Genomic DNA, 23,873 nt, shown 5'->3' with positions numbered 1-23,873 from the left:
TTCTGTTTAACGCACTACTAGGATCTTAGTTTGCACGGACAAAAAATTCACCTTTTTCTGGTGTTTTGATTTTTACTACATACGCTGCATAGAAAATAACTTTTCTGCTCACCTCTGAAGACTACGTTTAAGTACAGATGTCTGTTTAGCGAGAGGCAAACAGCGGGGGCGGGGACAGGGAGGGGATGACACAGCTCTCCAAAATGCAGGTTTTTGGAGATAGCTCGGTGAGAACACAGCCCCTGCCCTCTTGTCTCTGCCGGACTGGCGGTATGGCTGCTCTCCCCGTCCCGCAGTGGCGCGCAGGATCCGCCAGGGATCAGCCCATCACCGGGGATGAATCTGAGCCCGCCGGGGCGCTGCTCTGGCTACCGGAGGCTTAACAGCAGCCAGGGCCCGCCGCTGGATTTATGGAGCACATCTCCTGTCCCAAGGGCTCCCCTCCTTAACCCCTGACCCGCGGGCGGCTCACCCCCGCCACCCCCGGGGAGTCGGGACGCCAATTGACACCTCGAGGCGAGGTATTTCGGGTTTTATTCTATTTTGCGCAAAGCAGGGAGCTGGGTGGTATCCCACAAAAGTCTTCCACAGTGATCATCAAAACTTTACACTTGCTATACCTTTTAACAAACAAAGGCATCAGCATTCCTCTGCTACCAATGACGTCCGTTTTCTGTTAATTAGTATTCAAACAACTATTTGGTAGTAGCATCTCGCTTTTCATGCTAATTAGTCCCCAGGAGCAGTTCTTTTTTTCTGGTTGAGTCTGCGGTCCCTTCTGGATAGGTGCCCAATGGGTTGCGACCTCGCACTGCCAAAATTACGCTTCCCCCAGTTACTGCTCCATCCTCCTGACTTCAGTCCTGGTGACTCTCGTCCAGACAGCCTATTCACCTTAGGATTGTCTTTCCTTAAAAAAAAAAAAAGATTATCCGGGAGCGCGATACGCACAACTCTCCCGCACCTGGGCTCGCACCTGGAGGGCAGGGCGGGGCGCCGGCACGCCGCGCGCACTGCGCATGCGCCCCCGGCCGTGCCGTGCGCAGCGGGGCCGGCGCGTGCGCGGTTGCCGGGGCGACTGGAACGCAACATGGCGGCCTGAGGGCGGCGGCGCCGGCTCGGGCCCGGCCGCTCGCCCGCCAGCCCGGCACCTGCGGGACGGCGCGGGAGGCACAGTAAGAGGGTGTGAGGGAAGGCCTCCGGCCCTTTCTGAGGGGTGGTGCGGGCCCGCAGCCTCCAGGGAAGCTGACGGTCACGGGGGCCGGGGTGTTAGGGAGTACCCGCGCTGAGGGGGCTGCAGGTGCTTTGCAGCCCTGGGCACGCCGTCCCTGCGGCCCGCGGCCGCTCCTGCGTCTCGCATGCCAGCGCTGGTCGCTGCGTCCCGCTCCTCCGCGACAGGGAGCGAATGGGTCTTTCTCTCGGCTCCTGCGGGGCATCACCCGCCTGCAGGTCTTTGCGAGTGCTTTCGCAGGAGCTGCTGAGTTTTCCTGCTTCGGCTCGCCTTGCCTTCCATTGCTTAGCATCCTTCACATCATGTCGTCTCACACCCTGCACATCTGGCGCGTCTTTGAGTGCAATAATTACGTACCATGGCCTTGAAGCTCAGCTTCTTGCTGCTTCCTTCATTTCTTTGCTTATTTTTCGCTTCCCACGTGTATCAATAAGCATAATAGCTTTTCATCACTTAAACATCATACCTTTTTCTTCCTCAGTATCTTGGCATATTTGTAACAAAGTGCTTTAGATTTTTATAATACCCTCTTTTAATTACTGTAGTGCTGTCTTTTGTGTCATTTTGTATTGGATTTTTTAATTCTAAATGATTATTAATTTTCCACGCTCTCTAGTTACAATGGTTGGGTGTTGTCTTTGAGTTCCGTCACTTGCTCATAATTTATGTTGAAATTGTTCCTTATTTTCTGGGTTCTCAAGCCTCTTGCACATTAAACTCTTATTCTATTGAATAATTCATGGCCACTTTTTGGGGTGTTGGATGAGTTCATATTGCTACAACTTATTCTTCCCAACATTTATTTCCCTTCCTACTGACGAGTCTAAGCTTGAATGTCTGTGCGTGTCGAAACAGAGGGGAGGGAAGGGAGAAGTTAGTTCACATCTCTTGTTACAGATGCATGAAAGAACTTTACCCAGTGATCAGGTCTCTTTTATTCAGTGTTCTATGCAAATGTATTTGGAACACTTCCTTTAATTTCTCCTTGAAGCTTTCAGTTTTACAATGATCATAAAATTTTTAACCTTTTCTTTCAGTATGCCTCTTGGACTACAACAAGTTCAGATAATCTGACTGGTAGTAAGGTTTGGTTTGTAGCTGTACAAATTTTCATAGCTTGAAGTTGCTCTGATTTGGCTTTTTTTGTTCAGCGTGTGGTTGAAGTCTTTTGTTCTGGAGGGTTCTTTTTGTTGCCTTGTCACTCTCAGGATGTGATCACATCATGATTAGGATGGTGCTGAAGTGGATTTTTAAGAATCTCCAGAAATCTTGCCTTGTGAATGCAAAATTAAAGTTTGTTAGTACACCTGAAGTCTAAATTCTATTTTTTCTTATTCTATATAAATTTCTATGCTGCTGTTCTTACAATGTCTGATTTTCTTTCAGCTGCTGATTAAATAACTTGTCATGTGTTCATTATCATTTTGTCCCTAGTTGAAAACCCCTCTTATTTTAATGACCTATTTTGTTCAGAGTTTATGCATTGACTTTATTCATCAAAGAGACATTTCAAATAATGCAGTTTTCATTCCTGTTTCCACCTTTTATGCAGTCAGTTGAAATTATTCAGACCTTTGCTTCATTCTTTTCACTGAGTGGATCTCATAAGTGCCAGCTTAAAGCCTCAGTGGTTGGTTATGTGTGGGGTATTTATTTTGTCTACAGAGCTCTTTGTTGGGAAAGATTTACAATAACAAGTTTTACAGGCTTACCTGGAAAAGATCTTCAGTGCTCTAAGAATGTTCTAAAACGTGTAAAGGATTAAGTCTTCGTACAGTATTAGAATTCTGCAATTTAAAATCTAAACTCAAGTTGTTTTGAGCTCTCTACTGTCATCTGGACTTCTCTTGTATGTGTAAAATATATTTCTAGAAGAAAATATATAAACATAATCAAATAGTATAAACATATACTATCTGATTTCTTTAAATACCTGAAGATATTTTCAGTAAATTTGTACAATAATGCTTTCCCTGCATTTCTCTGCCCAAGTTCTTAGGTTCATAAACACTGTGGCTGGTATGCCATAGATATTAAGATCTCATTTACAGATCATATGACTTTGAAATATTTTTTTTAATGCCAGAGAATCAATTACTTGCATTTAAGAAACAAAAAATTACAGGATGGTAATTTATTAGAATACAAGAGTAAATCAGGAAACAGCTAACTTTTTTTTTTTGTGACTGTCTTGTGTATATTTTGGCCCCAGGGCTGGCTCTGACATTATAAGAACATAATATTGCCAGTGTGTTTGTGACTGGTTGGAGAGTATCAGCTGCTATCAAAAAAATCCATGTACACTGAATTCTGCAAGAGTAGTGTTTAAGTAGTCTGAATTTACAATCTCTATCTTCTATTCAGCAATTTAGATAGGAAATTAAAACTTAAGGTGGGGATAGAGAATATGGTGACGTTTCCTGACAAGATGTTATTTCCTTAGTCTCAATAAATGGAGGCTGAGGGTCACCTGTAGCACAAACTGCCCACTTACCAAATTACAGCCAAAACAATGGAACTGGCCTGTGGTCTCCTCCCCGTGCTGGAATCTGTTAGATATTGCCTCCTTTACCCACAATGATTTTCAAATTCTGCTTGTGCTTTTAAAACAGCTCTCTATGTAAATTGTCTACATTGAGTGTATGAGATGGTGTGGTTTATTTTAAATTACACTATTTCAAATTTTTCAAATTTTTATGGCCTAATTAGTTACTTTATGATGCAGCATGATTGATAATGATCAGAAAACAGAAGCAGCAAATTATAAAAATGAGAAGAGCACCTGACAATTCTCATGTAAGTGCTGCTACTATATTGAAGAAAGAGGGTTTTCAAGGGGAAGGTTTCTACAAATTAAAATACGAGGATTTGGCTCACAAGGAAAGAAAACACCTTTTTGTTGTTTGGGTTTTTTTTTTTAACAGAAGCAAGTATGAAACCTGGGGAGATGAAAAGAGAATAAGACAACACAAATCTATTGTTAGTTGGAAGACAGCATTAGAATGTCCCTGCCTAAGTAACTTTTCCCTCTGCAAAATTTCTTGGCAGGCTTTCTCCACTCTAAGGCTGTGTTTATACTTGTAAATTAAACATATCTGGAAATCTGCTTGGACACAAATAGCCCTCATCTCTGCTAGTAAATTCTCTTATCTTCCAAAACAAGGCAGTAGGACAGAAACTGCTTGAGAACTGACCTTAGAAGGAGTCCTCACACCAGACAGGGAAGGTGCCTCACAAAGTGCTGATTGTCACAGCCAAGTCCCTGCCAGGTGCTGTTGTCACAGTAACTAATAACAGGCAGCCACACTGAATTTGCTGCTATCACAAAGCTTGAGACTCACAGTTATTCTGACACCCATAAAGGGCTGAATATGATAAAAGAGGTTTTCTGCCCTGCCTCCATCAAAATGACTGGGTTTGCATCTTTGTTGAATAATAAGACCCATGTCAAAAGCAACAGCAGCATAAAGCTCACCAGAATTGGATTGTGCTCAGGTGAAATTACTGAAAAAATTATCCAGGATAGAATCTGTAGGGGCTAAAAATAAAAGGAAATAGGAGGATGAGGTGGGTGAAGGGAACTAGGCACTGGGATTGGTAAGGAACAGTTAATCACAAAGCTGAAGGAGAATAAAGGAGAAAAGAAAAAAGTCAATTCTGATGGAAATTAGAAGACCTGAAAATTAATATAAATAGAACTTTTTTTGATAGCCCATATCCGCTTCATCCCTTAAAATTCTGCAGAATTAGAATTGACTGATTTTTCACATCCTTGTATTTGAAGCATTTAATTATCAAAGCCAAACATTACTTTTGGCCCAGTGCAAATCTCATATCTGAATTTAATATGGTAATAAAGCTTTAAAATCAGAAACTGCTTTGCTTAAAATAAAATATGTTTAAAAAAACCAAAAATATGTTAAAAAAAAACAAACAGTACCTCCACAAAAAACCCCAACAAATAACCCCATGTTGGAACAATGATTTCATAATACACGTGCTTTCCAAGATAATTTTGTTTTCAGTACATTGTAAATAAAGGGAGGTTTTGTTTTTGGTTTTGGGTTTTTTTTGTTTTTTTGTGAAAGAAGCAAAGAATAAATTCAAATATGAGTTGCTAATATGCCGCAGCATAAAAAAGGTAGGAAGGGCTGTGTGGAGAGGCATCATGTCTCTGAGCAAGGAAATGGTAGTTTATTGTCTAAGAATTACTGTCTTCTACTTTCTGGAATGTATATTTCTGTAATCTGGGCAGCAAAACTTCATTTGCTGTTTTTCATTTTATTTTCTCTCAGCTTACATGTTAACAAAATATCTCTTTTATTTGAAAGTTTTCCATTAGTCAGCATTTAACAAGTAAAGTAAGGATTGATACAGAGTCTTCATAATAAATTCAAACATACTGAAACAGTGTATTTCTATTTTTAAAATACCAGCTGCTAAGATAAGGAGAGAATATTTTCTGATGTTCTGGAGAAAGTGAGGCTTAGGGAAGGAAAGTACTGTGTAAGTAAAAACATGAAGCAACAGTTTGAAAGGTATGCATAATTAATCATGGAAATTCTACAGAAAACTGTTTAATTTCAGTGAGGGAACACAAAATTAAGACTAAGTGAAGCTTTTTAAGTACACATGAATTAAAAAGGTTTGCATGTGGTACAGAAAGGGAACTCTGCCTTCCTGTCTGGCACTGGGGGGGTTATTTCCCGAGTACCTTAACTGATGTCACCCACTGTATTAAATGGGGCCTGGCCTCTGGGTCAAGGGTGAAACTATGAATGAGGAATAAATCGTTGATTTCTGCCTTGCCAAATGCACTGAATATACTTGTGCTGCTTTTCTTTTATCTGTAAATAATAATTGGAGGAAATGTGTCAGTGCTCTTCTTGGGTAATACTTTTTTCAGCCTCTTTAAGTACTGTTGTAATGCAGGTCAGAACCAGTGCATTTATCCTTAGTCAATGTATAGCAGTAGTTCTCCTTCATATTTGCATTTGTATTTACATCCAGATGTTATATGGTCACAAAACAGGTGATTTTTATCAGTTTGGAAAATAGAGGAGAGGGCTGTGTGTAAGTAGACATAGACTTGACATTGTTCTCCAAGTATATAAGTGCCAACCAGTGCCTCTTGTGTTACTGATTTTATATTCTCAGTTAAATATATCGAGTTCCTAACGAAATCACTGGGAATGACTCATTTGTATACACAAAGTGAAATGGGACATTTTGCTCTTAGGTGAGGTTTCAAAATGTAACTCAGAGCTTCACGAATATCAGTTAAAAAAAGAAAAATACCTTCAAGTAATGTGGCTTTTGATTCTCTGTTATATTGTTAGAAATCTCTTGGTCCATTTATGTACTACCTACAATTGACAGAATGTCCACTTTATGATTAAAACAGTATGTAAACTATCTGCTTAACTGTATCCAGGGGCAGATGTATACCACTCAGTGGTAAGGCATTGCAGACTCCTGTCATCTTTTCTTCTAAAACATCTTTTAGGCCTTTAGCCCTTTGATAAATTGACTGACAAATTCTTTTGATGGCGTGAACTCTTTTAACAACAGATAATAACTTTATTTTAAACAGAACCTGCCCAAAAAAGGTATTTCTCCTCATTTCAAAGTGGAAAATATTGTTTTGGTGTTTAGCTGTACATCTGATGGGGAAAAGACGTATGTCCTGCCCTGATCCATTCAATAGTGTGCAAAGCTCTTTGTTTCCTGCTTCCTCCCCAGAGTTTCTGTAGCATGGGTTTTTTGTTTATTAAAGCCTAGGAGGGCAATGAAATAATATACACAATAATTGAATAGTGTCTGTTTTTCATGTAAGAGGTTTCCATCAAAACTTAATTTTAAACATAAAATTTGGCAATGCATCCCACTGAGCAATGTTTGGAATGCATGCTACAGCAGCACAGAGTAAACAGTATCACCCATACTCTTATGCAACACAAAATTCCTGCTGGGAGCTCCTTGGCATGGTAACTGGTGTCTGGGGCACAACACATTACTACTTTTCTTCTTGGGGTAAGCCCAGCTACTCCAAGCTGCAAGAAGGAATAAAGCCATTTATTAATTACTGATCTGCTCAATAAAGAAACAGGAAGCAAACAAACTGCATTTGAAAGTTCAGTGACAGACTAAAGTTCTGACACCCTCATGGCAGGGGAAGAAGTCAACTGTAATCTAGTCCCTGGCTGCAAGTCAGTCATCCTATTGTCTGTTTAATTCAACTTTATTATAGAACAGTTGAATAATCTGAGATAAATGCAAGCACTAAGGAGGCTGACTCCACATCCTGCTATCTTTATGTTTACATAAAGTTGTTTTGTATGCATGATGCATTGATTTCTTTCTTCTTTATTCCTGCATTTGAACAACGTCCGCGTCCAGTAACTTTTGGGTCTAGAGACAACCTGTAAATTCTTAACCAGCTTTTTGCGTTTGAAACACATTTCTCAAAATCTGAAGTCTACATATCTGTCTTTGTTAAGAAAGTCTGATGTAGCTCTTGTTATCTGTGGCTCTTTTCCAACAGACCAAAATATTTCAACATCAGTATTAAAGTGAAAAACTAAATATATGTTAAACATAGTTAAATTTCATTTCATCACATGTAAGATTTGCTGGTGATTTCAACCCATGTCCCATATCCAGGTAGTGTTTTAACTTTACACCATGGCTCAGTACTCTGGTTAGGCACACTCAGAGCTGATCTGCTGAAATAGCCTCTGGTACTTAAGGATCTTGGCTTGACTTATCAGTTTGAACTAGGGATCAAAGCAAACTATTTGGCAGTATCATTTCACAGGCAACTTTACAGACACCCCTGTGCAAGCAGTTGAAGTTTAGATCTCAGAATTAGGCAGCAGCTGAGCGATGCTTTTGGAAAGAGGTGTCAGTGATAAAGTTGGGTTCCTTGCCTCATTAAGCACTTCAGTGTCTTCTGGGGACATGTTCTGTCTCCCAGAGTGATCACGTTTTATGACAGCATTTACTCCATTACTGCATGGTACATTTAATCACTGTGCAACAGCAGACATATCCTTCATTATTCAAATACTTGACACAAAACTTGTTGACTGCTCTGAAATATTTTTTCTTGCCCTTCAGGCTGTCTTATTTCTCTGTTCAAGGCTGTACAAGTACTACACTGTTATTGCCAGGCCCGTTTTCTACAAATACATGGGAAGGCACTAATCGTGTCAGCAGCTTGGCTTTCTGGAACTCTCAGCCTCAGCTGCTGTGCTGTTAACTAAGTGTAACCCAGCTGGCCAGCCAGCTTGCTGAGCTCCTGCAAGCTGAACTGCAGATTGTACCCTCAACCTTTTACTGGCTGGCTTAATACAACATTGCAGGGGAGATGGACTGTAATGCAATTATCTTACAAGAAAAACTGAAGACCTAAACATGTCTGCCTCTGCAGGGCAGTGAAATGGAAAATAAAGTGTCAGATGTATTACATCATGATTGTACTTTAAATTGCTGTTGTCAGCAAAATAGTGATTCCAGCCAGATACTCATTGCCATGCAACAGAACACTGCTGGAGTTCTAAGTAGAAAGAATTTTCACATATAGTGTAATGGCTTCCCTCTCTTTTATTCTAAACTTGTATCAGTTAATTTACTGGAAATTTCTTGATACTGAACAGTGTGATGTGCCCAGAAAGCATGCCTTCAAAAAGCTTCCTGGAATAAATGAGCTGACCTCTGCAGTGGGTGCTTTGGATAGCATAAACTAAAACTATGATACCTCAGAGGTAAGTTTAAAAACTTCTGTGAGACAGTATCAATTAAAAATGAACATGTCCATTTTAATACTGATTCAACTACATACTTTTTTTCTACACTGTGTACAAATCAATATGCAAGTTTTATTTCTAGCTTAAACTCTCTTATTTGTTTATGCAGTGATGAAAACCCTGGCTCCCTTTCACTGGTATCTGAATTTATGACCATGACTATTTATGAGCTGATAAAAGGTATGTAGCATATGCTTAAGAAACATAAACTCTCCTTGTGTAGATCACAAAGTGAAGTTAATTGTTTTTCACTTGGTTGTTCACTGTGACAGATTATAGAACTCATAGACAATCTTGTGCTGTACTCCTTTACCCTTTATTTTTTGCAAGGGATTATACCCAATTGTTTAAGCCATGGCTACATGCAGTCCATAGTCATCTATTCTACAGTCAAACAACCTTGACTGAAAAACACAAAATAATTGCTTTCTGTTACAAAACAATAAAATTTAAACAGAATCTTTGTTAGGTCAAGGCTACTGTGAGGTATTAAGAAAATTATTCCCATTTGTTTCAAAACTATTGAATCAACGAATAAAGAATTACAGTTTTTATACCTTGTAAAAAAGCCTTTCAGTAAGTTTTCTTTATAAAATAACATTGTTCCCTCATACCTTCTATATTTAAAAATTCTGGAGCTGTTTGTCAAAGCAGGTCAGAGACCATAAAGCTTAAGGAAGAGTTCCTCCAAAAAAATTAGAACAAAAGCTGATTTAAAACCAGTTCTTACATCAACAGTAAAGGAATTGGATACAGCAAATGAAAGGGCTTACAATTCATTAGTAAAAAAGGATTTTTTGAAATGAATAATTAAGAATTTGTAATGTCTTAACAATTGGGAGTTCAATTTAAATAACTGAACATGCAAGTGTCATTCAGTGTAATACAGTAAAGACTCCTGAACATGACATTGGTGACACTGACTATTCAGATCTCTAACAAAAGGAGTAACTCTGTTTCTGACCTAGATAAGAATGTGAGATTAAAATTGAGTTATTTGCTGATTGCTGAAGAAGATATTTGTGTGTACTAGTTTTAATAAGACATTTTGGGTTTGCTATATTTAGCATGGCATTCGGATGGAAATGAAAATCATAATTTCAGTATGTTCTGATTTTTTTTTTACTATTTAAAAATAGTAAAAGTTCTTTCAAAGTTTTCCAGAAGATGATTATTGTTTTCACACCACTTAGTTGTAGTAACCTCCTTTTCTATAACATGGTGAATCAGTTCAAAATGAAATCTGTGTTCAATAGTAATCTGAAATGCTGCAGTTAGGGATTATCTGAACATTCATCTGGGTTTACCAGAACTTCTATAAATTGCTGATTCTTCTTTATGGTCTGAATTTTGAGTGTGGACTGTGTTTACAATGATACAGTGCCTTATTTTTAATGTTGTATAAGGTGGTGACACATGGGGTGGAGCTTGTCAAATCATAGAATATAATAGAAAAGTGAACTGAAGTGGACTGAAAATGAATTTTTAATTTGACAAGAAGTATGGAGACACTTCTGTAATTAGGAGGACAGTTCACTGTAATGCTACTAATGTGGAAAAGTGATAGTTTTGTGTTTTTTCCTTAAAGAACAAGAGATCCATGTTACTTCAATCAAGCTTGTCTTTACACAAAATCATAATTGTCTTACTGTTAATTTATAGCAGAAGCATTTAATAACTGAAAAACAGTCTTGCCCTTTATTTAATCAACAGCAGTTTGGTAATTTAAAGCAATGAAAAAAGTGGCAGAGAGAGAGTTGTGGAGGATCTCTCAAGAGGAATGATAGAAGCCTCAAGTGCCACTGCCTTAGGATTCACTGCACCAATAAGGTTTCTCCAGTGATAAATCTGGAAGTAGAAGAGCATCTGCTCCAGATTTTTCTAGTGACATGTAATGAAAAAGCAATTGAGCATGACTTCTTTTTACGAAGGCCCAATTCCTTAAATACAAATCATAATCTAAATTGATTTGAATAGCTGCATTTTATAATATCTTTTCCACTATAAATGACAAAAGTCCTGATGTTGAAAGCACCATTTATCTCTATGGGGGCACTACTACAATTCCCGATGTAAATGGTGCTCTGTTCCAAGTGCTTTGTGATCTAATCCTGCTCAGGGGATTATGTGGCTGCCTGGAGGAGCACTGTAATCAGTTGGGAACACAAGTCCTGCTGGCTCTGGGGCTCTGGCCTCAATGAGTTACTGTCCTGACAATCTCCCTCCTCCTCCCAGCCAATTACTCATACTGCTGTCATCACGCAGATCAGTACCTGCTTTGTTTTTCAAAAATGTGATCATTTCTGCCTCCGTTGATGGCCTTGCAGCATTACATAAAGGCATTACAGCAAGATTAAAAGGCCTTTGGAGCCTATAAAAGAAAAAAGCTGAGCAGTTACTGAATGGCTCTGAAAAATAGATAAATTTTATAACTGTAATTATTGCCTAACAGCAACAGCAAGCTAAACAACATAGGTTGGCCTTGAATTTGCAATTCAGATGTGTATCACAGTCTTTTAACCATTGTGGTAACTGGAGGTGATTGATACAAATCTTCAAACTAAAGGACAATTACTTTGTGTAGAGAGGAAATGAGATATTTATAAGTGAAATACTGCAGTTCTGCTAGAACTTGGGGAAATAGAAATACTGAAATAGAAATACTGCAAGTAATACATGCAGTAAAAACTAAGGCATCGTACAGAGTATTGAATTGACAATTATTACTTGAGCTATTCTGGTGCATATTGAAATATAAATTATGTCAGAAGTTGAGTGGAAAATGAATTACAAAGCTAGCTATAAATGACAGAAGTAGTATAATTGAAAAAGTTGATATCCATGCACCTCTGGAAGCTGAAGACTACAATATTTGTATTCTATTTGTTCTTCACTAAAAAGGACTCACACAACTTGAAGTTCTATTCTAGGAAGGAGAAAGCCATTGCCTGAAAAAAAAACAATCAGGAACAACATGTACCAGATATGCAAATCTGTAGATTGTGTACATAGGTAAAAGACCTGGTTCAAAAACAGCCTTACAGCAAATGTAGCATCCATTTATTTCAGGGTCTTCTCTAGGCAGAAACAGAATTGTCTGGGGCAGCTTCTGACTGCTGCAGGGAGAGAAAAGGCCATGGCCCAGATAAATCTTTGCCTGCAGCAGAGCCCTGGGAGGCAGCAGGCAGCCAAAGCTGCTGCCAGCACCCCGAAGGAGTTCTATCCCTGCTGCAGGAAGCCCTCCTGGGAGGGGATGACCCTTGCAATCCTCTGGTAGCCCTGGTGAGAGCAGAAGCAGAAAGCCTGGCCTCTCCTTGGACTTGCCCATTCCCCATTCCCATATCTGCAGCTGTTGTCTCACCATGATGGCAAAATTTAATTTTTTACTGTTATGTTGATAAGTTTGAAAAAAGTGCTGGTTTCTTTAAGTTGTTTTTTATTTAAACAAATAACTGGAAGCACTGATATCTTTTTACTGAATTCTTCTCTCTGCTGTGTTTGTATTAGTACAGAAATGGGATATTTCAGAGCAACAAGAAAACATAATAATAAAGGTAATTAATTTTATGTGAGGATATTTAACTAAAAGTGAAGTGTGTAAGTATTTTTCTCTTTACCCTGAGAAGGTAATATTTATTCATTAATAAAAGGACAGTTTTTTAAGAGATATGTAGACAGTTACTCTATTCCTAGTCTAGTGGAATGAACAATTTTGTTACTGGCTAAAACCTGAAATGACTGAGATGCATTACACCCTGTATGTGTTCCCTCCAAGCTAAAAACCTGTTCTTTATCCTCTATTAATACGTATTTTTCGTTTCTTTGTTAATCTAGGCACAGGAAATAGGGTTCCATTTTGCAGCTCTTTCTTTCTATATTCAATGCCTACATTTAGTGGAAGTTACACGGACAAAAGAGAGCAGAAGATGGTGGCATTCAGAAGATCTAATTGTAATCATCTCTCTTGACAGTTTCATAAAATTATTTTGCTAATGTTTGAAAAGCAAGCATTTCTAAATTCAGTTTATGAAATTTTATTTTCTAAAGATAAATTTTTGAGTCATTGAAGTGTACAGGAGAAGCCAAAGCCACCTGTTTTATCACTGCTAAAGAGAAGAACGCTAATATTAATTAGAAGTCCTATTTATCAGCCTTTCCTTCTGAGATAGTCCCTATGCTCTTAGATCTTCCTTTTTGATGTACAGAACAGTATTTGCATTACATACTATGGACACAGATATCTTCAAGCCTGGACCTACTTAGTATTTTAATGCAGCTTTACTGCTGTGATTCTACCCCTGGATTTTGCAAAGTTTCTTCTTAAAGTAATCTGTGATTTCTTCTACAATTACTATTTTACAGTCATTGCTTGAATATTTTAATGTTTGCAATTTGTGGAAATGCTTTATTTTTGCAGCAGAACACCCTGAAGTTAAGAGATTTTGGACCTTGTAGGAGTATGTATTCTCAGCAGGCACACAGTACCTCCCCGTGCTGGTACTGAGTACCTGAATGTTTGCTAACAAATGGGCTCTATAGTTACAAAATTGGCACGTGGAGTCCTGGCTGTGTTTTCTATGAAATCACAAGGTACTGTGTTCAGTGGAGGGTTTTGCTTATCATTAATCAAGATAATCAAAGGTAAATAACTCAGATTAGGAGCATGTGGTTTGAGTACTATGATCTTCGTTTCCATGGATTTGTAGAAGCTTCTGTGCTTAGGCTGCAGAGTTCATGAGGCAGTAATCCCATCTGGTCTGGCATTCTCTTCACCCTGTGGCAGGTTAGTAATAAAGCAGTTCAGAACACAGTGATTTACAAAGAAACATTTTGGAACATTTTTCCCCAATGGCTTCGTATTTAGTAAAAAAGTATTTTCTCTGTTTGATCTCTGTGTAGAGTATAGCTCATTTCCTCTCATGAGCATCACAAACTATCCTCAGTCTTGTTAATACACTTAATGGTAAAGTGTTTCCCACTTTTTTTGGACTTAGTAGTACTTTCTGCAAAAACAGAGGAGATTAGAAAATCCACTTCCTCTGATTTACAAAATTGATTTACAGTGTAGTGTAAAACCCCTGTGCTCTTAAGATCTTGTGTGCTGATATATTTTGAAATCAGGTTCTAATGAAGGAAGAGTTCAGGAAAAACAAAGTCTTTTAAGATTTTTTGTGATGATGAAACTATAACTCAAAAAATTTGTCACTGGTCTTCAAGAAAAAAGGAAAAATACCCACCATGAGTATTTCTCCAATATCTTTGTGCCCTAGCAACAGCAGCAGTTCTTTATTCTCCTCCCACACTGCTGTCTCTGATATGCAACCAGGACTGATAACATTTGCTTTGCTTCTTTCCTCCTCCACATGGCAAGTGCAGCTGCTGCCATCACCATCACATTAAATGACAACCATTATGCTTTGCCTGCTAACTTGTAGAAACATTTCTACTTCTCCAGCCAGAAAACTGTTAAAAGAAAAATCCCAAATGTGGCAGTACTCTTGCAAAGTAAATTGGGACCAAAAGCTTTAAGAATGTCTCGTTTTTTCATTTCAGCTTGAATCAGCTGGGCTTTGTAGCTTTGTAAGGAAATTACATGCTGCAAACGTAAGTTTTTTTAGGGGAAAAACCCAAACCTTAAAGACATTTCAGTTTAATGTAAAATATTTCACTTTTTGCAACCACTGAACATTTTCAGAGATTTACAGGTGTGTTCAGAGAGAAAGGAGGGATGTTTATTGGAAATTAATGAATTAAAAGAGATACAATCTTGTCAAACTAAAGGTAGTTATGGACAGGTTTGTTTCTTTTTCAGTGCCTCCTGCAGTTGTTGCTGTTGAATGGTTGCATAAGCCTTTCTGCTTTATAGCACATTGTGTAAGAACTTTTAGTCTTCTATTCAGCCATGCTGATCTTTCAAATCTTGTTTCGCTTTCTGTTCCCTATAAATCATGATTCCTGGATCACACTTTTCAGTGGCTTGCACAGTTGTTCTTGAATTTGTTACAGTTTTACATTTGACAACAGCACATTTTCTAGTTCACACAGAAGCTAGTCCCAGCTGCGTGTCTTGATGCAGCTGCACAATGTGAATCAGATCTTTTTTCTCCTTCCTTTAAGCTTTATGAAGACACCCAGAGCAGTGTGCAGCCAGCTGTTTGATTGAATTTGCAAACAGTTAAAAAGAAGTTTCTCATGTCTACAAAGGGACTGAGTGTTTTGCTTTCAAGAGTCATGTGGTGCTACTGAAGTGTTACTTAAATTATAAGCCCAAGGAAAAAAGCAACAAGTGCAGGAAGTAAATGTTACTGGACCCAACTAAAGTCAGATTGCTCTAATATGATAACAATGTTTTCAAGGACTCTGTGCAAGTTTTATATTAACTGAAGATCAAGGTCAGGAATGCAGTTCAAATTACCATCTTTCCACTGTTCCTGCTTGCAAAGAACCTGAGTGTTAGGAGTGGAGTGTTATAAATACATTTCTATGTGCGTACACAGCAAGAGGGGCTGCTTGATTCTGCTGTCTTAAAATGAGGAGAATACGCTGTCTTCTAGGATCTGCCACTTTACTAGAAGCAAACACAATTCCAGATCCATTGCCCTTTACCACAAGGAATGATCTCTTTACATATTTTTCCCCAAACCAGCAGGAGAGGGCAGCTACAGATTTCTGTTTAATAACCCAAATTACTCCTTCAGTGCAAAGCAGCAGCTGTGTTCCTCTGCTGCTCATGTTATCCTCCAGTTGCTGATATGTATTAAACTGTCCACAAATGAATAATTCTAACATGTTATCTTCCTCACAAAAAAGGGGTTTTTTTAATCAAAAATGACAGCTCAACTGTGTCTTCTCTAGTGCTAATACCATCTCTTACCTTGCAGTTTCCAGCCTCTTTTTCTTGGATATAATGAGCTGGACCACATCTCAAAAATCCATTAAGTGATAGGCACTCCTGGTAACAAAACTCCAAAATTTCAAGCAGTAAGTATGCACTCCCATAGTTACTAATCTCACTTTTTCAATATCCACAATAGAGCTGTACAGCTGTGTGCAATTTCTGCTCAGGGAACTACCACAAAAACCTAAATCTCTGCTGACACAAGAGCAGTGTCTTCTCTCCCTACCCAGAGACAGTCACCCATTCATGAACCTTACAGGCAGATCAGAGGAAATCTGAGCCTATCTTGATCTTATTTGGCCTTTTATTTCCATAGTATCTTTAAGGCCAGTGACGCAAACTTTTATGAAAGAAAAAGTTTTTTTTCAAGTACTACTTACTTTTCCCTAATAAATGATTACCTAAATGAGGTGGATTCTTTCAGTAAATTGTAATCTTCTCTGAATATGCATGATTAAATGTTTTTCTCAGCTTGCTTAACACAGGTCAAGAATTTTGAGTTTTGAATCCTCCCTTTAAAGAAAGGAAAAGGAAAGTCTTCTCTTGTGCACAAATTAAAGGTTTCTATTTCCTGTGTGCGATGATAAAATATGACCCCAGTGAGAGAACTGCTGCCCATCAAACCTTACAGCACCTTTATTTTCAAGAACTCTGGCAAGTGACTTCAAATCACTTCAGTTTTGAAGACTAAAGTCAAAAGGTGAGGGGTGCGTTGTGTCCATGTTTCAAGTGGTCTGAAATTAGTTTCCAGTGCTAGTCCTTGTCCTGTCAACCATGAACATAATTCAGTCAATGGAATTCTTTGCATTGAGTCCAAACCTTACCTAAAACACTACTGATGCTTGTCTCTATTCTTTTTGCCCCCACCTTTTTAATACAGCCAATACATGAGCTTTAACCATGCACAAAAAATTAAGAGTAGTAGGAAATATGTTCGGACAAATACCTCAGTATTTGTGGCAAATTTCAAAGGCAAGTCCATGACAGGTAGTATTTAAGTGGCAGAGCTGTCAGCCCATTTAGAGAAAGTAATTTGTAGCACTGAGCTTGTTAGCTAGAAACAAATGTTTTACTTAAGCTGATTACTTGGGTTTATTCTGTCTGCCTAAACACAGATCTTTATTTGGTCTGATGCAGTTCCCCCTCCCCCCAAATCCCTGACATACACGAGTTAGAATTTAGAAGCTCTGATACCTTATAATCCCTTCAGTAGACTCTTGTTAGAGTTGCTGTTACTTAAAGGGTCAGCTCCACCTTTATTTTTAAATATCATCATCCTGTTTTTGATGTCTGCTTTGAGTTAAAAAGTTTTCCAGATGAAGTGTGGCAGAGACAGGAATTATGCTTTTGCCTTTTCAGGGCTTCAGTGTGCATTTTGAGCAAATAAAAATATTTTTTTAAAATACCTTAATTATCATGTATATAGACAAAATAGGGAGAATTCTAAATGCATATTTGACATGAAATAAGAAATAATTAAAATCTGATTAAAAATCTGGCAAATTAAAACTTTGTTTATATATCAGCTATGTGAAAAATACTCTATGTATTCACTTGCTGTATCAACAAGGTGAGGTGGAAGTTAGTACCACATGGAAAACTTTCAAACATGTTTTTCTCAAAAAAACCCTCAAAAACCTCCACAAACTAGCAAAGAACGATTATAAATTATTTTATGCCATACATTCAGCTTTGAAAGCATGAACTCTCCTTCTACAGGAGAAGCAACTCGTTCCATGAATTTAGTTCTGGGATTCATCAGTGTAGGTTTTCTAAGTTGCTTTAGACAAGATTTCAAGAAACATCAAGTAAGGCAAGTAATTTTTAAAAAGGAATGAGGTGAAGTTGTAATTGGATGAGGGTTTTTTAATTTCTGATTATTTGGGGTTTCTCTTCTAACTGTATTCCTTAAGATGTTGTCAGAAAGAAATCAGATCTTGTTTGTTTATTTTAAAAGCATTCTCTCAGGAAAGTCTAGGAAAAAAAAAAACAAATCAACAGCATGGGTCTCTGCTGCAAGAATTACCAAAATTACATTTTTCTGGAGTAGCCAAATTGATTTGCTTTCCTACTCCTACATTGCATTCAGTTTTCTGGAAACCTAAGGAAGGTGGTGGAACCCCTGTGTTCCAGATATACTGCATCAAATATTGAGGTGTAGACTCTCACTTGCCCACTGAAGCACATTTGAAACTTCTGTTGTGTCTTCAACAGTCTGAGAAACAGAAGGCACTTCAGTCGTCCCTGAAACATTTCCATTTGCCTGCTATACAAGGAATAGGAGTGAGGAAAAGCCTGGCTATGCAGTGAGAGAGACCCAGTCATGCTTCTGTTGCTGGAGATCTAACAAGAACAGTAGTGCCTGATTTTGTCTTGCTCTGACAATTTGCAGGAAAACTCCACAAGGTTTGAGGGCTGGTTTCCTACCATTTTGATATTATGTTCCTGAAGGGGGTCAATATTTAATTAAAGCATTGTTCTGGCAGAGCACAGAGAGTGTTCTGCATTGAACTTCCTAAGTACTTGTTCCTTTTAGAACCTGGTGGAGGAGGAGGTTGGTTAAAAATAACATGAAAGGATTCTTTGAGCTCAAGTATTAGGAATGGAATGTTATCTACAGAATTTAAGTTTTCAAACTGTATTACAAATGACAGCTAACTGCTGTATTTTTTTTTTTTTAGATTTAAGGGTTTGGGTTTTTTTCAGTTAGCTCTGGAAATTATTCACCTCCTATTCAGTAACTTCCACCTCAGGTTTTACTGAGAATGTGCAAATTGTTCAATCATAAGAGATACTTGATTTTAATGCAGTTTCCCTAACTGCTGACTATTTTTATGTAACCATAATCTAATTCAAAGCTAAACCAACTTTTTAGCTGATTGAAAAGTAAGTAAGACTTAGTCATAGTTTGCTTCAAGCCATGGATCTTAAAATTAATCAAAAGTCTTAACAGGGCCTGATATTGCAGCCAGTTGCTTAAAAGAGCAGTAAAAGCACATAACTGGTCATGCTTCAGAAATCTGGCACACAGATCACCAGCAACAATTTAACAGAATATTTCCTATTATTAAATAAAGAGTTAAAAGGCAACATCCTTATCTTACTAGGAAAGAATCTTTATTTCAAACTGATACAATTGATTTTAAAATTCCTGACATCGAAAAGCTTGCATTAAATAATTTATAATACTTACATTTGGTGATGTGTTAGAGAACATTTGGTTATTTAGAAAATGAAAGTCTGTTCAAGTCATACTTGGCTGGGGGTTAAAAATCTTCTGCCTACCAAGTGTGTATGCAAGACAGGTTTGGCAAATAACTTTTTTGGAGGTTTTAATTAGTTTAAATAGTAACAAAAGTTACTTGCTTATACACTTCATGGGAAGTGATCATTTTTTTCCACAACTAAACATTGAGCTCTGGTGCTGCTGTTCAAAAGCCCAGCCATGAGCAGGAGGCAAAGGGCATTTAGTGTGAGAGGTATTGCTGCAGGGAGACACCATGGAAAATGGGGCAGTGGGGAGGAGTACATCACATCCAAGTCACTTAGCCAGCCCTTAGGCATCAATTTGACATTTATGATCTAGATCCAGAGTAACTATTTATTCTAACCAATTAAGATACACAATGCAGTAAAATACAGGTTAACATAAAGATCCTGTAAGAGTAAAAATGAAGCCTGTTATGTTCACAGCTCTCCTTCTGAGACTCCACAGGGCTGTGTATTTATGAAAACAATTATTCTTCTCACTCATTTGAGCTCTTCCAGTAAGCAGGCTTTTTGCTGTGGTTTGTTAATTGGTCAATTGTTTTTGTAAGATGAGGCATCTCAACACTTGTAGGGCTCTGTTGTGACTGGATTAGAGCCTAATCCTTGTTCAGGTCAACTTTGGACAACTTTGAGCATGCCCAAATTCCACACTGTAGCTTTTCTGTGTGGAGAAGCTCATGAGACTCAAGTTCTTTATGAATCTTTTTGACATCTACTGCTTAAAAGCCCTTGTCTAACTTACATTTGTCTTCATGTTTAGAAGATGCTATTATTATCACATACTATACTGAGGATCAATGTGACATTTGTAAGGAGATTCTTGAAAATGTGAAAAAGTCACAGGGTAAATGTGGTGCAGACTGTGGGAGTATTTGATATTGATTCAAATTTGACTATCCAAGTTAAATATGCACCTGCATCATGTACCATTGCTCACTTTATGTCATTTCTTCATAGCGAACTTTCAGAATCTCAATAGCAAGAATGGAAACACATCCCAGCCTTGGCAAGAATTTGTATAGCATAAGACTAAAGCACTTGAACAAGGCTCTGCGGGGAAACCTCTACCGCTTCTACTTGCACGAGGCGTGCCAAAGGAAGAGCAGATTTCTCTTTACTAGAACTGAACAAATATGTGAGCAGAGTTTTAGTGGAGACGTGCTTTACACCAGTAGAGTGAGAACACGGTAACAAAGGGAAACAGCAGAACACAACAGTACAGCTAACTGCTCCTTTTCATTTTATTGAAACTCCTACTGCATGGATGCTGCTTTCCTCCAGCTCCAAGCAAAAAGTGTTCTCCTGAACACAGTATCTCAAAGTGCAGTGAAGATACGTAACCACAGTGACTGGCTGAGGTTTCCTGCTCTGTTTCACTGAATCATCTCCCCACATCTGTATGCTTTCATGTTAGCAGCTCATACTGATAGAACAGAGAAATTCAACAATAAGGCAGTACAGTATTTGTCTGAAGACTTACCATAGGGATTCTTTACAGATATATATGTGAAAGGTATGATGCTGCACTTAGAAAATGAAATTAAGGACTTCAGGTCTATAGGCAGGCAACACAATGCAACAGTAACTTCCAAGTTCTTACCTTTGGAACACTGAGCAACAGGTGCCATGAGCTTATCCAGTGTTTTTTCCAGAGAGGAAGACGGTGAGTTGCTTAGTCTGATATATTTGGAGTTCAGCATAATGAGTGGCATTCAAGTTGATGGTTTAAAAATAGGTAACTAACTGGATCCAAGGGATATTATGCTCCACTGTTGTTAATTTCTTATATAAAAAAGAGGACAAGTCCTACTACCCACATTTGATGGATTGTTCTGACTCAGATCTCCCTTACCTAGCACTATACAGGAGGTCAAAGCTCAGATTATCAAAACTATATTCCTGATGGAGATATATTTATTTTGTTTGTTGCTTCTTATAATCAGTTTTTGGCAGCCTCAAATCACAGATGCTGAAGTTTAAGTATTTTAACTAAAAAACATAAAATTCCATCAAACTGTGCTTGCACATGGTACTTTTCTGATTCCAAAGATGCTATTGCCACTGTTTGCTTCCCTAATTAATATATCAGGTAGGTGATTATTCATACACCAGGAAAAAGATGAAGTCAGAATTTTTGTAAGTTTTAACCTGGAAAGAAAGGGCTACCAGGGTAACATCTTGTGTATTATCACATTCTGTGTATCTGGGGCTGTCAGACTGTTATAATGAGAATAGCAATTTCATGTTTCATTTTTGCTGTAAAATTGAAAACCTGAACCAAAGAGCCACATTGGAATTTTTCTTCATTTTTTTTACCCTTTCAGGTGGATCTTACTCAGTTTGGCACATGCAGTACTTCAAGGATATTGATTTCCTAACAAGTTCTTTGCTGTTAAACCTCTGGAGACAACTTACACTTCTCTGGCTGTTGGATGAATAGGCAAACTTGTGTTTCCTATCTGCTTTATAGTTAAAATACACCCAAACTTTAAACTACAAACTGGCAAGCATGGTTCCCACCCTCATTCTTCCAGTTAAAATTCCATACTGAGATTATCTGTGTTCCACTCACTTTTAATTATTTTTTTTTATGTAGTAGGAAAAATATTTTATTAAAAGTTGTATCTACAGTAGAGTTCTTAAGTTCCTTCCAGGTAAGTTATTAGTATCCTGTTTCTTACTAAAGTAATTTTTTTCCATATAGAACAGAGTGTGATATGGGCAATTTAAGCTTCTAGATGATTGCCCTAATAGTAAAGAAGAGGCTGAAAAAAGAAAACCCACACACATTCCTTGTGTGCTGCTGGACTACAATTTGTGGCAGGGACATACCCTGCCAACATGGATGTGAGTAGCTGCTGTTGTTCCCCTGATGTTGGATATTGCAATTCTTCCCCTACTGGTTTTGTATTTTTCCAGCTGAAGGAAAAAAGTCTTTTAAAGTTACTGCATATTTTTTCAGCTATTTTATTTTGACTCAGACCCTATGAAGCACTTATATAGAAGTCGTCTACGGGGAGATAACTACGTAAGTTTTCAGTGATGAGGTTTATCTGTATTTTAACAGTTAAACCCACTATGTTAATAAAACAAAACTTCTGAAAAATAATCCTGCTCAGTTTCAGTATTTTCCCCATTCCTCCTATTTTAGAAGATAGATAAGAATTGTAAAGCACAGCTACATCTTGAATAAAGTAGGGAACTAATTCCCAGCTTATACACTGATCTGGCAGCTCTCTACACACTGGCTGCATTGCAAGGATAAGACTCAGTTATAAGCTACTGCAGTTGCTTCTCCCCAAATGTTCATTCATTTCCTGAAAACAAATCACTTCTCATGCCAGAAAATGTCTTAAGTTTACTTGTAATTAAAAAAATTCTACCCAGCTTTATTGTTGGAGAGCAGGAAGGGCATTAACTTGTGCCCACAGATACAGTGTATGCCCTGAGGCAAGTTCATGGTTCTGGGCAAGCAGCCTGTGTTCTACTCTGCCTGCAGGATTCTACAAATCCCAGTGAGGAATGTTGCTGCTTAAGAAAAAGGGAAGCATATGATGGACACTTCTATCTTCTGTCATTATGGGGCTGGACATAGAGGATTAGTCTTTGCAAGAACTACTGAAAACAAGTTAAGTGGTGTGTTGACTGATTAAAAATGACAAGTGTTTAGACAAGCAACATCAACCTCTGCAAATCCATGGATATCCCCATCACGCTTATCAGTTTAAGACCATTGAATTATAAATGAGATGCCTGATGTAAGACAGAGGAGTCTCAGAAATGCTACTCCAGTATGTTAACCCAGTTTCTGACTGACAAGTCAGGAAGTGTGTACAGCTACTGCTGTGGGATCTTCCCAACTCCAAATGCACGGGACTACACGATAACAAAATCCTTACCCCATGAAGTTGCCTGTCTGTGAAACTGCTGCTGTATGATGTATTTGAACTGCAGGATGTGTTTGGAGATAGACCATTTAGCACAAGAACAAAACAATTGTATTTCACTTTCTAATTGAAATTAATTTCTATTAAATATGAAGCAATGTTCTAAGTAAGATATTTTTGAAAGGAATTTGTTCTACAAAGTTTAGATAGTATTTCTGTACCAAACATTTAATTCAGCAAATAATTGGTTACATCAAAAATGATTGGATTTGAACAGAAAGTAAACAAAAATGCATATTCAAGATAGTTTAATATGTATTTTCTGAATTAGAAATATCACTTTCTTAAATGAATGAGAATTTCTAGTGTAATGATCCATTACTCCCATCCCCCATCACTGAATTACATTATTTATACATATAATACAGAGCTGATTGCAGTTGGAAACAACAATATTAAAATAAATGTTTAATAGATACAAAGGATCTTTTCTCCACAACATAGTTTCTCTGGTGTCTGGACACCAGTTTTAAAGTAATTCTCTATAAGCATTAAACTATTTAAGTGCAAAACAATTTTGTTTTAAAAAAATCTATGATTGCAGCATCCATCTTCCTGAAAAACATTTTGAAGCCAGAAAGTAATGACTTTCATTTTCCATGAGTGCATTCCAGGCTGTCTTCTAGCCATCTCTGGTTAAAAAAATCAGTGCAAAATAAACAATGGTGAAGTACTAGTTTAACCATTGAACTTACTTGAATTTAAGAAACATATCTTAT

At 37.9% G+C, this 23,873-nt stretch overlaps 1 protein-coding gene across 7 annotated transcripts; it reads left to right on the top strand.

The window, feature by feature from the left end:
* Positions 1–938: 938 nt before the first annotated feature.
* On the top strand, positions 939–23,579 carry LOC116183680 (uncharacterized). 7 transcript variants are annotated; one of them, XM_085580766.1, is made up of 7 exons: positions 1,005–1,183; positions 9,149–9,219; positions 15,921–16,020; positions 16,409–16,637; positions 21,532–22,054; positions 22,170–22,235; positions 22,707–23,579. In XM_085580766.1, exons 1-3 carry the CDS (start codon positions 1,020–1,022, stop codon positions 15,980–15,982), a joined length of 297 nt encoding a protein of 98 aa, XP_085436892.1. In that variant the 5' UTR covers positions 1,005–1,019; the 3' UTR covers positions 15,983–16,020; positions 16,409–16,637; positions 21,532–22,054; positions 22,170–22,235; positions 22,707–23,579. The 7 variants fall into 7 exon arrangements, 5 of the variants coding, with proteins under 5 accessions (XP_085436896.1, XP_085436892.1, XP_085436893.1 ...); XM_085580767.1 differs by lacking the exon at positions 22,707–23,579 and having other exon boundaries at positions 21,912–22,054; positions 22,170–22,316; XM_085580770.1 differs by lacking the exons at positions 21,532–22,054; positions 22,170–22,235; positions 22,707–23,579 and adding an exon at positions 14,593–14,643 and having other exon boundaries at positions 939–1,183; positions 16,409–16,549.
* The last annotated feature ends 294 nt before the right edge of the window (positions 23,580–23,873 follow it).

This window comes from Lonchura striata, chromosome 5, assembly GCF_050655825.1.
Source record: "Lonchura striata isolate lonStrDom1 chromosome 5, ASM5065582v1, whole genome shotgun sequence".
Taxonomy (NCBI): domain Eukaryota; kingdom Metazoa; phylum Chordata; class Aves; order Passeriformes; family Estrildidae; genus Lonchura; species Lonchura striata.
Note: the sequence above shows the minus strand (reverse complement) of the source record. Positions and strands in the feature narration are given on the sequence as shown.

Bases quoted from the DNA above. Each gene is read 5' to 3' on its own strand.
- LOC116183680 (XM_085580766.1), top strand. From the start codon at position 1,020: ATGCGCCCCCGGCCGTGCCGTGCGCAGCGGGGCCGGCGCGTGCGCGGT. The intron at 1,184-9,148 runs GTGTGAGGGAAG...TTGTTTATGCAG, and splicing joins GCGGGAGGCACAGTAAGAGG to TGATGAAAACCCTGGCTCCC. The intron at 9,220-15,920 runs GTATGTAGCATA...CTTACCTTGCAG, and splicing joins TATTTATGAGCTGATAAAAG to TTTCCAGCCTCTTTTTCTTG.